Here is a 17,224-nt window from a genome sequence, read left to right on the forward strand (position 1 = left end):
CTCGTCAATACATTAGCACGCAGAGGTCCTGGCGAGGTCAGCAGCAGTCTGGAGCCTAGTGTGTGCAATTGTGCACTCCCGGTGTGTTTATGTGCCTCCGAGCACCTTACTCGCTCAGGTGCTGGCCGTAAATCTGCCTCGGTCTTCCCGGGCCATGCCGAGGGCACGGCATGGGCGGCCGGGTGTTACCTCCTTTAAAGGGGGGGGGGGGCTGAGAGATAAATCAGGAAAGGGGGGGGCTTAATGAAAGCTCAGTGGGCTCAGATAATTATGGGACTGGCTGATAGAAATCAGGCTTTTTCTCAAAGAAGTCAATTAACCCGCTTCCCTTCATGGCCTAATTATGCCGCTCCACCAGTTCCTTCGGAGTCACGCTCAGCTCGGTATGCACACTCATGCTATTGCAGGTTCTAATTTTTTTTCCCATTATTACCCCCCAACACACTGATCCTGCATTTACACCTAAAGTTCCAAAACTTTGCACAGCAATCCTATGCAAAATCACCAAAATTCAACAGACATGCTTCCCTGCTCCATAAAAAATATTCACGGGTCTCACGAGAGTAATACTTCCCAAGCACCATCGGCTTTCGTCACGGAAAAACATTCATCGCAAAAAAATTGAGTCCGAGCCCCCACAGACCAAACAACCAAAATTCGTCCAAATGTTCCGAGTTCACCCGTCAAGTGGAAATATAGTACCGGTCGGCGCCAGAAGGGGGCGCCTCACCAAGAGTCATCTGTTCATTAGAGCACTAGCGGCTTCATTGCCGGTTGTGGTCAGGGTAAATAAGCGGAGTTGTAGAATGTCAACATGAGCAGGCGGCCTATTTCGCAGCACACGCTGTTGACATAACTGCCCTCTTATCTGGCGAGTGCAAAAAGCCCGACCGACCCCACAATAGAAAACGCCGCCAGAACAAATACAGAAAGAAAAACCAACATCCACATAAGGGAATGCGCCGGATGGCATTACGTAGCTGCTGGTGACATCATCGTGGCTTTAAAGGAAATACCAGGCCATGCACGGGATTTTCAAGCTCCTCGTGGAGTCTTGAGGGTCTTGGTGATCGGGATGGAGAGACGAGGGAAGCGGCACTGCTTTGTATTTCAAAGCCACGGTCAAGTACCTGTGTCAAATGTTTTGACACCGGAATATAAGCATGTCAGTCGAGGTCCCGGTAGTAACTCCTCTTTATTCATCGCTTGTGTTGCTCTTCATCCCCTCCTCTGCCTCCACCATCGTGGCCTCTGACTGCTTTGTTTGCATTGTGATAACCTGCTGAAAGCTGCCAGCGCTCGCTGGAAATGTGCTTCCTCCCTCTGGTTCCATCTTTTGATGCACATGTTGCAAAATGAGCAGCCGCAAACGAAGGTTACCAGACGGGCCTCCTCCTCCTCGCTACTGTCTGGAAGAGGGACGTGCAGGACATAGCTGACGTCTCAAGCTGATCAAGTAGCCAGAAGAGTTAAATATTTCTCTTTTGTTCTCCGTGTGAACTCAAATTAGACCGAGGTCATCGGCGAGACCTTGAGCAGGCTGCTCGGCGTCTTTCGGCTCTCTTATCTTCTTTGTTCTGTCTCTGCGCCTCGACGGGAAGGATCAGATGGAGAGAAGCCAGGGTTGTGTTTTCTCTCGTGCAGATCGTTTTTAAGGGCAAACGGGGACAGAACCGAGAGGACGGGAGCAAAGCGTGGACTTCAAATGAGTCCCAAATGTCCCGGCTCTTGACCTAAAAGAAGGACAGGACATTCCAGCAATTTCTTGAAGCTGATTTACGGCCGGTGGTATGAAGAGTAAAAAAAGATGTCCGCCACCATCGCAGGGAAAACCGATGGACAAAAAGAACGGCCCACAGCGGACAGCGAGGAAGTGCTTAAGAACCCAACATATGAGAAATGAAGGCCACTTTGAAGCACATACTTGATGGCAGCTGAGGGAAGACATCAAGGCGATGAGGAAGTGAAGGAACATGAGTTGAACAGTAGGAGGGAAGATAAAAAGGGGGAGGAAAGAGATGATGAAAGCAAAAAGAGGCAAGACGGTCCAAAAAGCTGCCGATGAATTCAGAAGCCTGTGAATTAATACGGTCCTGGTTGTATCGTTGATCGTGCGTTGATCTCACTCAAGTGGACTTCCGAGATCAGCAGAACACACGAGACGAGGTCCAGCCCCGCTCTGATTTTGCATAAAGTAGATCCATCTACTAGAGCGGGAGGCCAGACCACCCAGGACGCCGTCGGGAAAGAGCCGCTTTTCATGTGGCATGAGCATATGTGCGGCACGAGGGAGCCATCTTGAAAAATTTCTTTTTACTGCCTCCTGTACGACGTCATTACTTCTCGTTGCTACAGAAGGACTGTGTCAAGGTGGAAAAGTGGAGCCGTATGATCACCCCCAGGGATGGCGAAACCCGCTCAGTCAAACCACGTCCCAATTAACCAATTCAGTTCCAAACTTAACAGGGGAAGGAAAAAGTGCTGAGCGTGTGTTTTAATCGGCCTTTGTCTGCACATCACCTGGCTGTGTAAATGGATAAAGCCAATCAATATATGGACATCCAGAGTTTTTCTAACGATAGTTCCGGTGTAAGACAAAATCACGACAAGATCATTCCGGGATTCAAAATGGCCGCTTCCTGTTCGGTCGTGCAGATGTGTTTTAATGGGTGCCAAATGCAAGGTTTAGTGCCCCCGCCATTAGCCCGCTGGAGTCTCTTGACAACAATGCATTTTGGACTCCAGGCTACAATTTTGGTCTCTCTTGTTGACAATCTGCCTCGGGCAGAGTGTTTGTAACTTCGCCCCCCTCTTGACGAGCGTGCGTTTCATCGCCGCGTTCAAGAGGGGGAGTCGCTGCGCTTGCCGCATTACACCAATAAAAAGATTTGTGGTCTGTATGACACAATTGTAGCCGGGCTGGTTTGAGCCCGGAAGCCAAATGTTAGGAAGCAGGCTGACAGCTCCAGAGAGAGCGAGGAGAGAAATCCCGTTTTGGATCGGCTCTGGGATAGCTTTTTGGGAGGGCGGGGCTTATATCTGAAGGCCGTGACAATTTAAGTTCCTCCGTGCTTGATTAACTGTGTATGTGTGGATGAAAAACAGAGAGAGAGAGAGCAAAGTCTTGGATGTCAGTGAACAGTCTGAAGGGTGAGGGACTCCCCCGATGTTTGGGTGGCCCTGGAGGATTCCTCCCCACTTCCTCTCTAAACACTCATCCCGACTACAATGCTGGGAAGAAATGTGTCATTAACAGGGGGGAGGGGGGGGGGACCAAAATAATGTTTATGGGCTAAAGCAGCTCTGAAATCATTTTCCATATCAGTGCAACTGCATTGGCCCTGTGGGGGAGTAAATCTGATTTTCTCTTGCCTGTGCCAATGGGAAACATCATGGGAAAGAAAACAGATTGGATTGTTAGAAAGATGGCCTGGCGCAGCTGTGGGCGTCTTTATGTTTGGGTGTGTTGCTGTGTGTATGTGTGTGGAAAGAGGAAGAGAGAAATTTTAAAAGCGGATGTTTAGCATGCATGCGTGAGATGGATGAGCTCTACTATGATAATGGCGATTTTATGCCTCGGGAATAACGATCCGGAAAGTAGGAAAGGGCTCTGAAAGCTTCTCGTGTTACAATAGGTCAGTTAACAAGCCGGCTCCACAAACGTTTGGACAGGTAGAAAATGGCTTTCCACCAGGAGGTGTGGAACTGCTCTGCATACAAAGTCAGCCAGCCAGACCCCTTGTATATTATCTTAAGCAAGAGACAGACACTTTAGATTGGCTTTAATAGCTGGTGCAGGGGCGGGGGTGAGTCAATATAGTACAATGGAACTAAGGTGCTTGGAGAGTAAACACTCTGTAATAAGCTCGGAGCAAAAGTATAGCACCCTGGTCTGGGTTTAATATCGACTTCCGGTGACATCATAAACATGAAGCCAGCGTTACACGACTCTCGGCGGAGACTTTGCTTTTCTTGCCTGGGCTATTAAACCAAATCTGTGCAGTGGGTGTGGGAAGTTTGAGTGTACAAGTGTGGGCGGTTGGTGTAAAAAAAGGAGGTAATGGGCCTTGTCCTGGTCTCATCCTGTTGCTGTTTCAAATCTGTCCTCCCACTCCCTCCCCTGTCCCAGCATGGAATGTCGACGTGTTGGCCTCAATTGAGGCCAGTGACTCGACACATTACGGCATTTTCTCACGGACAAAAGCAGCCCTCGACATCCATCCCGTAGAAAACAGGCTTGTGATTGAAATAACGGAGTCTAGCACATATGGTCCACGGTCTTCCCTGCAATTAGAGGTTCTGGGATTGAATCTCACCTTGCACTAGAAAACTGAATTGGCCCAAGGTGTCAATGGTTGTTATATGTACCCTGCGATCAACTGACGACCTGACCCGGATCTACCGGCCAGTCGGGATTAGATCCAGCTCACGTGTGACCTTGGACATGATAAATGATATGGAAAAGCTGTTTCCCCTCTAGCCATCAAAGATTCTGTCTTTCTAAAATGACGGCCTGGTGGTCGGTGGCGTCGCTGATGCTGATTTTTGCTGTGATTCTCAGAAATTGAGCACCACATGGAAAATTGACTTGGCTGCGAACGGGCGACAGCACCAGCCGAAAATAACAGCCAGAGCTACGGAAAAGCAAAGAGACACAAGAGTGTTGAAGTAACCATAGAAAACTGAGGCGTGAATAACAAAATCCGAGATCAAGTTCAGCAAATGGAAGGATGGAGATCATCCAGCTTCTAAAACCTTTTTGTGGCTTGGAACTAGAACATTTAACTTCCAATCTGTTTTCCTTTTGCTACCTTTGCAAGGACATATCTTGTCCTTGGCTTTTTGATATTCGGCGGTTCTTCACAACCTTCTGTGACATTTTTCAATTGTATATATATGATGCTCCAGGTCGAGGGAAAACGATCTCTGCATGCCTTTTGCTCGCCATTAATCACCAGACCAATGAAGACAAGTCCCTAAAAATCCCCGACACCACTATCGGCTCAGTTACGGCCCTGACCCATCATCGGGATGTTCCCCCCCGTTGTACAGAAAAATCTCCCTCACTTTCCTCCACCATCAATTCTTCCAAATGCTTCTCCTGTTCCTTCTCCACCCACGCTGACCACATCCACTAAACTCAGTCCACAGGCATGTAGAGTGTCGGAGGCGTGCGCTGCTGGCACGTTCCCCCGCCCCCGTACTGGGCCCGGTTCCAGGACTGGAGCGCCTGCTCGCTCACTTGAGTACAGACGAGCCTCCAACAGAAGACGTGGGCTCGTCTCATCTTACGTTCAGGCCCTCGTGTTTGGTCATGCTGCCACCATCCAATCCAAAATACGTCGGGGGTGAAGTAGGGTTGAAGGATTTCGACCCGTTCACCAAACGGTACAGTTCAGTTTTAATTTTTGAGATCTGGATTGTGTTTTCAACATAGTGGACTAGCCAAAAGAAAATCCACGTACAGATACATTTTTATACTGGACCAGGGCGTACAGAACCAAGCTGTAGAGAAGGGGGCTGGAGATACCAGAACAAAGACGTCTGTGACAATTTGTGCGCAACAATCTGGCTACCAATTGAGTTAATGTTTTCAAGATGACTGTTTGAAGGAAATCCACCCCCACCCCCCACTTGAGTAGCCATTTCAAATTCCCTGTGCGTTTTATTGTGAGGAAGTCGATGCTGGGTTAGTCAGCGGCCCTGCTCGGTGGTGTGCGCAGTTTCTCCGAGGCCACCGACCGTCCGGTTTCAAGATGTTGCGATGATTAAGGAACATGAGGTATAAGTGGAAAGTTTTGGGCACGCAACGAGGACTGCGCTGACAGAAAATCAGATGAGCAACACAGTCTGAGGAGAAACTGTCTGAAAAAGCCTTCGTGATGTTTTTACTTGGTAAGTCAACATTTTCCAGTCTTCATTTTTGGATGACTCTTCAAAAAAGACATTTGATAGGTCTGGGAATCGATGAGTCCTATTCTTAATGACGGTAACACAGATTTAGAACATCTCCAGGTGGCCTGCCATTTTGCTGAAGAGACAAAAGTTCGGCTTAGTATGTAAACATCTCATTTTTATCCTCGCATTTAGAGGCGCAAGAGTACCCACGACCTTTGTGGGTGGTTGCTTGTTGTCTTTTTCAGCAGTTTGCCTACACAAACTTCGGCATCCTATTATTGTATAATTCCTCAAGACGGCAAAAAAGAATCAGTCTAATCTTACCTCACGGTTAGCTTAATAGACAAAAATACTCATCAAAGCTGATTAGTGACCCAAAAGGGGGGGATGATTACCTTTGTCCCTGAAGCCCTCCGATTGAAACTGGATTAAATTCGGTGGGGGAGAGAAAAACCATGCAAGCTACGAGCTCCAACGGGATCTCTGGTGGGCATCACACTGACCGAACGCATCGCCCCTCTTCTGCTTTAATGGCGAGCACTCAGTCGGTCTCCTTGCCTGGAGCTTTGGTTCGCTTTTGTTCCCATGACAACGGGGCCTTTATCCTCCCTGCCTGCTGCTCACTCGGAGCTGTCCATGGGGGCCTCCAGTCCATCTACTTATGAATATGTGTGACGCTGCAGTTGGGAACAAATTGAGCTTCATTGTTCAGTCAACACCTCCACCTCCAGAGGTTTATGTTGCACGTTCGATGAAACGCTTCCTTCTCTCTGAATTTGCTAATGGGATTAATCTCCATTGCTGTGAGGGATGAGAACCAAATCTGTGTTCTGATGGCACCACTTTAAGAACTGCAGCTCAAAATAGACAGAACATCGACACGGTCCTTCATAAGCAAACCGATGTGGAAAGTTCACGTTGATGTTCTGATGACCTCCAATAACCTCTGATCTTCGCTCCTTTGGAGTCGCCTCAACACACCAGAGCACTTTGACAACGGGCACTCGCGACAACACCTCCGATTCATTCTGCTTCATGATGTCACAAAATGAAGCAGACGTTAGACGACTCCAAGAAAACCTGAACATGGACCTTCTATAATTTCAATGTGAGGACATGGTCCCATGATGCAGGTTATTGCTCGGTCTGATCAGGTCTTTGTCATCCGGAAGGTTTTTCATCAAGTACCGCTCTCCTGGCTTGACATCCAGACACTCCTTTTCTATGTTTTCTCTCTTGTCATCGTCGCAGAGACACCTTTCTCCGTCACCGCTCACAAAAAAAGAGCCTCGCTGTCACTCCCGATGTCTCTCTAACCCCTTTTTTCTCTCCGGGGCCATGCTGTTAATAATGCAAGAGGATTAGCTGATTTATGTGAGCCCGAGGCACCGAGGAGGCTTGGCTTGGCTAACTGGAGGGGAAATAAGCCGAAAACAGGGCAGGAGTGTGTGTACGGTAGATGGCAGCGGCGGTTGTGGGTGTCTGACTGATACGATGTGTGCCTGGCAAGCATGCTGGCAATCATCCATCCCCCCTCTGTCCTCAACCCCCCCCTTGCCCGCCCCTGTCGTCTTTGGAGCCGTGACGGGGCTTTACCGCAGGCACTCGGGTGATTTGAGGTGGCACCAGAGATGGAGGCGATAAGGTGGGGGGGGGGGGGGGGGTACGAAGCAGAAAGCCTACGACATTGTAGCGTGTCAGTGGGCTGCCACACAATGCCTCCCCCGTCACTTCAACAGCCCGGCGGGATCCCTGTACCGCAAGACAACGATACGGCGGTGGCCCCCTTTTCTGCAGCATGTTCAAGACAATTGTCTAGCTCGGGTTCTGTTTAAAACAAGCCAAAGTCTCTAGAGAAGTATTTCACACTGGACGAGGTAAAGTCCTATGTAAAATAAAATCTCTTCAAGCACAGTAGTGGACGGGGATTTGAACGTGAAACTTCTGCTGTCCTTGCCAGGAAACCAAACCAAGACCGTTCCGTAAATACATGAATTAAAAAGCCATTCCTTTCATTTCCGGGAGATACTTAAATTGCTCCAGGGGTACAAACAATGATTCCTTTTCAATGCAATCTAATTGAGATTTTATTTGAGATTGAGATTTGTGTGCAATGAAATTTGTGGATTCACGGAAAGCCGCCGACTCAGGTTCCAGTATGATGTACACAGTGCATTTGCAACACAATGCAGGATACAATCGTGTGCATGAGCGCTGTCTTTATACATAAGCGTAACACTTCACGGTTGTGCGACTCGAGCGGAGTGTCGCGGGCAAATAATGGCAATGCAATTTAAGCAGTGCTTAATGAGTGTGTTTTCCCCGCCAATGCATAATCGACAATCAGCCCCACAGTAGCGTCCGTGTTCAGCATTGTTACAGATGGTCAATTACTCATCGCAGTCTTGTTAAACACACACTTCCAGCAGCCGGCGACGGATTTCTTTGCGGCGATCATTACGGTGGAAAACAAGGCCTAATGCGATGCTAAGCGGCAGAAACGTAAGGAACCGGGAGACGGTCATTTCTCACCAGTGGAGCGAGAGGTGATGTCATTGTAAAGCAGAAGCCACAGAGGAGAAAGTGCAACATAGCACAATTTTGATAAGGGCCTTCAAGTTTTTGTTTTGGTGCTTTTTGGAATTTGCATTCAATTCCGATTTAGTCCATATTATGGGAATATAAGTATTTGGTGCATTTGGGAGGAACTTAGCTTCTATTTCGAGAATTGCTTCATTAAAGAATAGTCGACGTCAGGATGACAATAACTTGAGCTTGAAGTGATGGGAAGCTTTAATACAAACCTCCACGAGTGTATTACTGCTTACTGAGATGAGACCAAGAAAAAAAGTCTTAATTTAACTAACGAGGGGAAAAAAAAGGTGGGATTTTCAGATTCGTGCAATGAAATCGAAAGATGAGAGAAGTGGAACGGAACGGTGAGAGATAATGGAGGGAATGAGAGTGTGGGTGGGGGGGGGGGCACATTGGGGAACAGAGGCGAAAGTGTGCGAGAGCATGAGGGAGCGAGCCTGGAAAAGTGTGTGCTCAGCTGTGAGATGGGACTCTTGTGTTACGCTACATTTTTGGGGGCACTAATTTCAAAGCAACGCTATCCTTTTCTACAAATGTTTTCCTGTGACACGTCCATATATGGTCAAATTTGTTTCCTCTCCCACAAAAAGCTTTGACAGACACATCAGATGTTTCTTGCTCTGTTCACACAAATCAAAAGACTCTGTTTTGTCTCCTTCACACAGGCGGTGGATTGATGGGAAATTCCTCCGCCTCCTTCATGGGGACCTTTCTGGCCAGCAGTCTGGGCTCGCCCCCTTCCCACCCGTCTCACCATTCCCGGCCGCCCTCCTCGCCTTCCTCGCCCTCCTTCCGGGGCGGACCCCATTCCAGCGCATCGCAAATCTGGTTCTCCCATTCGCATGAAGGTATCTCAGAAGCACACTCCCCAAACTAACCACAATCCCACAGGGCGCCATTGTTCTTTATTTTTAGGATACGCTGGCTTTTTTTGACCAAGTATGTCTTGTAATCGGGCCGTCTGCCGCCTTTTTATTTCGGCAGCAAAATAGGCTCCGGGCCCAGTATGTTTGGGACGGAACGCTTGTGCCACCGTTTCTGGCCGTGGACACGAGAGTCAAAAGTTCAGCCAGGGAATCTTGCGGTCCTCGCAGCGCGTCAGGCGGAACGCCTCTGGAACAGCACTCGTAAATTTGGGCCAGTAAAAAAAAAAACTTCGCCTGGTGTCCCTCCCAAAGCTCGGCATCAAAAAGACAAAACCGGGTCGCGCACATGTCGCACGTGCAAAGTGAAGAAAATGAAAACACATGCTTTCAGTAGAACGATGCTAAAATTTTGTGGGGCCGCTAATGGCGATTCATTTGTTCAAATTTTGTTGTTTTACCTGATGGGAAACAATGACTAAAATAATGTGTTACTGCTTTAGCTTGCCCATTTTAACGTACAAATGACCTGGCCTAGCTCGTCATTGGACCCAAAAAAGTGGCCGCCCCTCCTCTAAACTATCCACTGGTGCCCTTCCAGCGACCCATCTGAGGACAAGCCCCACAAAAAAACGGATGTGGTCGGTTGGCTGGAAATAACTAGAAGTGGTTTTTGCATTCTTACACAAGTGTATCAACCTTGTAAAAGTCTAGTAAAAGTTAAAAATAATGAACTGTGTGCACAAACATCAGATCAAGGTTTCCTGGTTAAACCCAGGAGGCTTTACATTAAGACTAAAAACGGCAGACTTTGTGGTGTACGTTCTGTTCGTACCCCTTTCGATGTTTATGTTGTGTTACCCCTCTGTGATGCCTTTCTGCGACTACTACATAGTCGCCAATCTGTTCTTCATTACGTGATCATGGAGCAACTCGCACTGTGAGTTGGTCGTATTTCACTCATCTAGCTTTTAATTATTTTTAATTACTCCGACGGGGGAGGCGTCGTCACATAAGCGACGTATATGTTTGATTTAATAGCGGTGTACTAAAAGTGAGCCAGGCTCCAAATCCTTATAATAGCTTTGACTTTATTTACGTCTCCTGCAACCCAGATCCGAAGCACTTCTCAGAAACCAGCCCGTCTGACAGAGCACCCGTACCAGGCAACTTATTTTCACTCAAAACTTGAATGCTTTTGATTGTCCAAGAAATTTGATTCTTGTGAAAAAGTGGACTAATATTAATAAGAGCGGTGATGATAACGCCAAGCTGAATAAACGTAATGGAGGTGATTACGATACGAGCGGGATTATTACTCGGTAGGCAATGGAGGCTATTATCTGTATTGCGGTTTAATAGCATCTAACGTGCTAAGTGTATGATTGAATCCAGACTTTTCATCAGCCGCATTCAGCTGTTTTCTCCTCAAGATAATTGCATATTGTCTTTTTGGCGTGTTTTGCATAAAAAGCAAGTCATCAAAACCAGCGGGACAATTACCGCACAATCGCAACTTCTCTCGACGGGTATCGGAAGAAACCCGAACTATCAAGCGTGGAAGGCACTGATGTGGTAGGCGTCGCTTTAAGGATCGTTTTTTTGGGGGGGTTTAGAAATAAAGTGAATCAAAAATGTCGGGATGTTACAGGGTTTCATTAAGTGCAGATGTGCATCAATATTTTTGAGTGGATTTATTGAGTGCTTATTAAAAACAGTACCGTCAGAATGGCGCTAGGGTGCCGCCCCTGCTGCGCCATAACAAAATCAAAGTTATACAATATGGAATATTTGCGACTTCTAAAAGTGGATCGTACCCAGGATGCATAAAAGATGACAAAATTATGAACATGTCTTCACGAGGGTTGCTTGGGCCGATAGAAGAAAAAAAAAAGAATCAGGCGTCGAGTCTCTGTTGAATTTGGGCCAAGTTGTGATTCAAGATGGAACACATGACATAAACTTTATCTTTTTTGGTCGCAGTTTCTCAAACAGTACGCCGCGCCAATCATTAGTTGGCTTGCGGGGTTTCGCAGCCGATAAAATATGCTTGTGGACTGTGACATCAACTGCTTTGTTGTGGTCGTGAAGTGCATAAATAAAGAAATGGCGAATGTGGCCCAGTTTGGGCCTTGGTCGCTTTGAACATGGAGCACACACTTTTTGCTTATAGCACAAAGCACCTGGGAACATATCTTACACATTTTTAATTCATTCACCGCCAGCTTGGTTGAAATGAATATATGACGTCTATAGCCGTCAATGGTACTGAAGGAGTTAAATATCCATTTTCTATCACGCTTGTCCTCATTAGGGTCGCGTGTGAACTGGAAGGAATCCCAACAGAGTTTGGGCGAAGGGAAGATTACTCTGTGGGCTGGTTGTCAGCCAACCACAGGCACCAATAATTAGCTCATTATAAAAGCGGTTGCTATATTAATCATATAAAGGCGCTTCGATGACGAATACGGAAATAGTTATTAAGAAGCAGCAAGCAAAGTAAATCATTGAAATTTACTGCATGAATTAGCTTCACATTCAGATCTGCTATTCTTTTTGTTTGCAACCACTTTCTTTTTCTTCCCTTCGGTACGGAAAACACTTAAGGGCTGATGTCATGATTTATTCAGCGCGTTTTCCAGCCTAATCCAAGCGTGGAAGCGGTTTTGCACTTTTATGTTTTTGTTCTTTGCTCTTCAAGTACAAACGTAAAAGGTGTAGAGGAGAAACAGGAAAAAAATCTGGCAAAATTTTGGGGGGCCTCGCAGGCTTCAGGCCAGCTGGATTGGATCCAAACAATAATCCGAACGCCGTTCTCGTCACAGATGCCTCCACACACCTGTCTAATCCATTTTGGATTACTTTGCCTTTCCATTCCTATCTTCAGTTGTCCATCTTTCCCGTATGTGAGCAGCAGCTCGTTTTCCCCTTTTGAGGGATTTAAAATGTCAAGCTAACCCCCCAAGTCGCCTCTGTTCCTCTCCTGCCTCTTTAATTCTCCCGAGCTGGTTTGCATCCTTTCCTTTCAATTAGTCAGACCTGGAGAGATGCACCGCCACGTAGCCCCTCCCCCCCGCCAAACAGTTTTCATTTTCTCTCCTCCCTTTCGGTGTCTTGATTCACTATGCCCTTTTTTTTTTGTCTTCGTCATTCAGTTCCTCTCAAACCACCAAGCTGTGAGAAATACCTTTTCGAGCCCCTCCCGGGTTCTGTTAGTTCTGCTTCCCGCGCTGCCCGCTAAAAACGAGGGCACGCTTAGCGAAATCCCCTCTGTGGCTGCTGACTTGTTTATTGTGGAGAGAGAGAAAGAAAGCGAAGCCGCTGTGCAGTCAGCAGACAGCGCTAACACCCTTCTTGCGTGGCCTGCAGCAAGAGCGGCAGCATCTTCCCTTGTCCAGACCAGATTAATGGCTGAATGGGCGACGCTGTGCCCGGCAGAACCCCCCCTCCCCACACGGGGAGGGCATGCTGAAATGGAGCGGGCTGGCATTATCGGGCACAGCCAGACCACACTGTGAAAAAGGATTACGCCATCAATCGTCACACTCACTCTCCCCCCAAAAAAAAGAACGAAAAAAAAAGCCCGGATAAAGACTCGCCAAGCAGCTCGCTCTGTATTTCTCTTTTTTTTTTCAACAAAAGGATTCCCCCTTTCTTTCTCCATGGATAAATTGGCATAAATTTGTGTGCTTATTAATCATGACGGCAAAGATTGAGAACGAGACAAATGGGGATGAGGAGAAAGAGTGGTGGGGTTAAAAAAAAAAACAAAAGGTGAAGGAAAGTGAGGGTAATTATCACCCCGGTGCCCTCGGTGGAAAGCATCCCCCTCCTGTGTTATTGTTTGCCCTCTTGGCGCATTTCATTAATTAAGACGGGTTGGGCACAGAGGCCGCCGCTCGGAGCCGAGGTCATTTAGCCCACCACAACACTCCTCCCTTTCCAGAGCCACCACAAGCACCGTCGCCATTGTTCCCGAGAGCTAAAAGTGAGACATCTAACACTGCTGAGAGGGAAGGAAAAAAAAAAAAGAAAAAAGAAAAGCACGCCGCCGCCGCCGCCACACACACATACACACACACACAAAGCCAAGTGAACTGCATCTGCGCTTTCCAGGATCGGGCCGCACACTTGCCAACACAAATACATCTGGCTTTCATTTAGCTTGTACAACCCATGTTTCCCTCCCTGTTCACTCCCCACCCCCCTTCTTCCTCCCATCCTCCATTCACCTGTGCGCTATGTTTCAAGATGAGGATGGTCGTAACAATGTGACAGTCTCACCTGTCAATCAATGTTTGCAACAAAGTCTTTATTATTACACCGAAAGATTTGGCGCAAACTATAGCAGGTCAACATCTCAGGAAATTTCATCAAGTTTCTGATAATTCCTGAATCTGGATTTCTCCTTGATTGTTCAAGATGGGGGGGGGGGGGGGGGGGGGGGTCCCAAGAGACTTTTTTTTGTTCCAAAGTATCTGTTGAGTGGTTGTTTTCAATCAGCAGCATTGGTCCAGTGGAAATTCCGAACTGAAGAACCCTTTCGGATTTAAAAAGGGAACCATTTTAAATTCCAGTTGCCTTTGACTCAACTTTAGTGGATTTAAGTCTCCTGAAGGGCACAGCAATAAGAGGATCACAGTGAATCCAAGAGGTCACTAGGTCAAAATATGGCAATAAACAGAACGTGAAGTCTTTACAATCAGATGGACAAAGGTGTCACGGACGTTTCTTGGAGAATGAAAGACAAATAGCCATATGTTGAAGAGACATCGCAATCATCCCCAAGCCCGAGCTTATCGTGTATTGTCTGCATTCTAAATTCAAGCGGGAAAGGCAAACATGACAGGCCGAGCCACTACTTATTTGCGTATGAACACCAGCAGCTGCATGGGACCTGGAGGATTATGGAGAGTTTGTGTGGATAAGTGCATCGTGGTGCTTACTGGCCCGTCTTATCTGCTATCTGTGCCCCATTCTGTGCTATCTATTTCAGCCGCTGCGGGGTATCCTCGATTCTCAGGGAGTCTGGCCCACACTTTTCTTCCTATGAGCCACTTGGATCACCATGCCAATGGCGGAGTTCTCTATGGTCAACACCGTTTCTATGACACCCAAAAAGGTGAGGCGCGGATGATTAGAATGTAATCAGACAGAAGAAATAAGTAAATTGAATCCATAAAACATTGTATGGCCTAATCCGTTATGGGTATTTATAAAAGAATGCCCAGGGACATGATTGGTGAGATGAATAATGTAATTCTAGAAAATCTCTTTTTCATTTGATTTGTCTTTGCTCTCTTTGTCTCAGAGAACTTCTACATTCGAAGTCTCCCGTCACAGCCTCCTCTCATCTCGACTAATCACAGTCTGCCACCGATGTCCAGGGCGGGCTCGGGACTCTCCCAGGGGCCTTGCAGCAGAGAAAGAGATCCAGGTGGTGGAGCGAGTCTGCTCAAGGGTCTCAAAGAGGGAGCGGTGGAGAGGGGAGTTGGACCAGTCAAAGACAAGGAGAGGTCGAATAGCAAACAGGAGGCAAAGGAAAGACAGCAACAGCAACATCAACAGCAGCAGCAGCAGCAGCAGCAGCAACAACAGCAGCAGCAGCAGCAGCAGCAGCAGCAACAGCAGCAGCAGCAGCAACCGCAGCACCACAGCCAGCAATCTGCCCTGCCCGCACACCACCATCACCACCATTCCCACTCCCATCAGCAGCACCCACACTATCCCCACCATCCAATGCCCCTGGAGGAAGTTAACAGCCGGGCCCTGGAGAGGCACAAGGCGTCACTCCCAATGGAATACAGCAAGGACCCACAAATTATGGGCAAGTCATTGAGCGCTTGTTTGCACAATGGCAAGATGCAAAATGGAGAGAGCGCAAATGTGGCTGGGCCCAAGACCTCCATGTCTAGTTGTGGAGGGGAGGGCACACCCTTGGGAACTATTGCAGGTGGAGGGAACGGTCACGGCAGACATATGAGCTCCAGCGGAAACAGCCGCTGCACCAAAGAAGGGATAAGTGGGGAGATGCGAATTAGCGAACAGCCCTCAGACTGCCTAGAAAGGGGGCAGGCGCCGCTTCACCACACTTTGTCTTACTCCGTAGCCCCACCCTTACAGTTGGGCTCCACTGGAGGGGCGCACACCCACCCACACCCGCACACTCACCCCCATACGCATGCACACCCAGGAGGCTTCCACTGTCTTCAGCTTCACCCGAGCCACCCGCACCATCCACACCCTTCCCACCATGCTCACCACCACCCAGAATTCTTCTGTCCACCCGCTCCTGCCCCACTAAGTAACCCCGCCTCACACGACAGGGGGCAAGCAAATGGGGGGCGGGAACCTAAAGTCACAGGGCCTACATTTGTGCCATCTGTGGCAGACGCAGGGGAGAAACATGGCGGGCCATTCCAACTCGGGAACCCTGACTGCCAGATTGTAGGCAGTGGAGGGGGGACTACCAAGGACAAAAACATGGTAAAGAATGCAGGTGGTGGACACCACGGTAGTTGGCATAGAAAACAGCAGCAGCAACAGCAGCAGCAGCAGCAGCAGCAGCAGCAGCAGCAGCAGCAGCAACAGCAACAACAACAACAACAACAACAACAGCAGCAGCAACAGCACACGTACAGAAAAACAGAGAAGGCTCCAGACTGGATGCAGTCGCATCACCACCATCTCCAAGCCTCTCAGCTTCCTCCACCTATCCAACAACAACCACAACAACAACCTCCACAACCCCAGAAGCAGCACCAGGTTGTCCGCTCACGCAGTGTTGAGTGTGTAAACAGCGCTGTTGACATGGACATGTTCCGATCCTCATTGCCCCAGGGACCCAAAACTGGACACACTGTCCCGCATTCTGTCAACACTTCACCTTATAGAGACTGTTCCCATTCAGGACCCCCAGCAAATTCTTCCGCACTTGGAAACAAAAATATGAGTCAGCATAGCGCTTCCGCCGGTAGCTGCTCCTTACAGAGAGATGGCCAAAAAGTGGCCAGGATTCGCCACCAGCAGCACGGGCGACCTGGTCCTGATGCTCCGTCTTCGGGTGACCTCAACCAGGGGACGGTGCAGGAGATGAAAAGAAAAATTGACATGTCAGCTTATGGTTACAGTGGCAACGGTGGGCGGCAGCACCACCAGCAGCAGCCCCCTGTGCCGCAATGGGCCATGAGACCTCCTCACCACATGGCACACAATGAGGAGGACCAGAGAAAGTCCTACATGGAGTTAGGAAGCAGTACTATGCAACATTCGCAGCAACAGCAGCAGAGAATAAATCCGCCTCCTCAGCCAACGACTGCACCTTCAGTCAGTCAGCAACAGCAGCAGCCACAGCAACAACCTGACAGCCAAGGCTCAACCCGGGGAGAGAGCAGTGCCATGAAAAGCTTACTCAAGTATAGCAACCAGCAGCAGCCACAGCTCCTTTCTCAGAAAACCCCCTTCGGTGGTCTCGGGAGCCTGAAATCGGGCCCTGCGGGGGGGAGCTGCGCCCTTCAGATTAACAAACAGACTCTTCCATCAAGGAAGGGCCCAGTCAGCGACAACGAACGTCCCGATTACAGTGGACGACATCGGGACATCGGTGAAGTGGGCCACGGGGAAGGCGAGGTGCGGCAACCGCCGGTTGGTATCGCGGTCGCCGTGGCAAGACAAAGGGAACCGTCGTGTCATTTGTCAGACGGCCATTCCCGCAGCAGACATGGCAGAGTGCCGCCCACCGTGAAAGGTGAAGTCAAATGTCAACTCCTTCATCGGTAGAACCAGATCAAAATATATTTGCGTCGGGCCTTTTAGCCGTTAGTACCCTTTTAGTTGGAATCGTTTTTATGATCTTATGGGGTTTGTAA

The 17,224-nt window shown here is 48.5% G+C and overlaps 1 protein-coding gene across 5 annotated transcripts in view; it reads left to right on the plus strand.

Annotated features, from left to right (window-relative positions):
- Positions 1-17,224, plus strand: part of LOC119125806 (BAH and coiled-coil domain-containing protein 1) — a 46,500-nt gene that overhangs the window by 14,737 nt on the left and 14,539 nt on the right. For 4 of the 5 annotated variants that reach the window (XM_037256663.1, XM_037256666.1, XM_037256664.1 and 1 more), the window contains exons 3-5: positions 9,159-9,341; positions 14,353-14,478; positions 14,668-17,103. In XM_037256663.1, the coding sequence (XP_037112558.1) occupies positions 9,159-9,341; positions 14,353-14,478; positions 14,668-17,103 (2,745 nt within the window). Of the gene's footprint in view, positions 1-5,232; positions 5,896-9,158; positions 9,342-14,352; positions 14,479-14,667; positions 17,104-17,224 lie in introns of those variants that run through there. The other variant, XM_037256667.1, reaches the window with a different exon arrangement.

Source organism: Syngnathus acus, chromosome 8 (assembly GCF_901709675.1).
Source record: "Syngnathus acus chromosome 8, fSynAcu1.2, whole genome shotgun sequence".
NCBI lineage: Eukaryota > Metazoa > Chordata > Actinopteri > Syngnathiformes > Syngnathidae > Syngnathus > Syngnathus acus.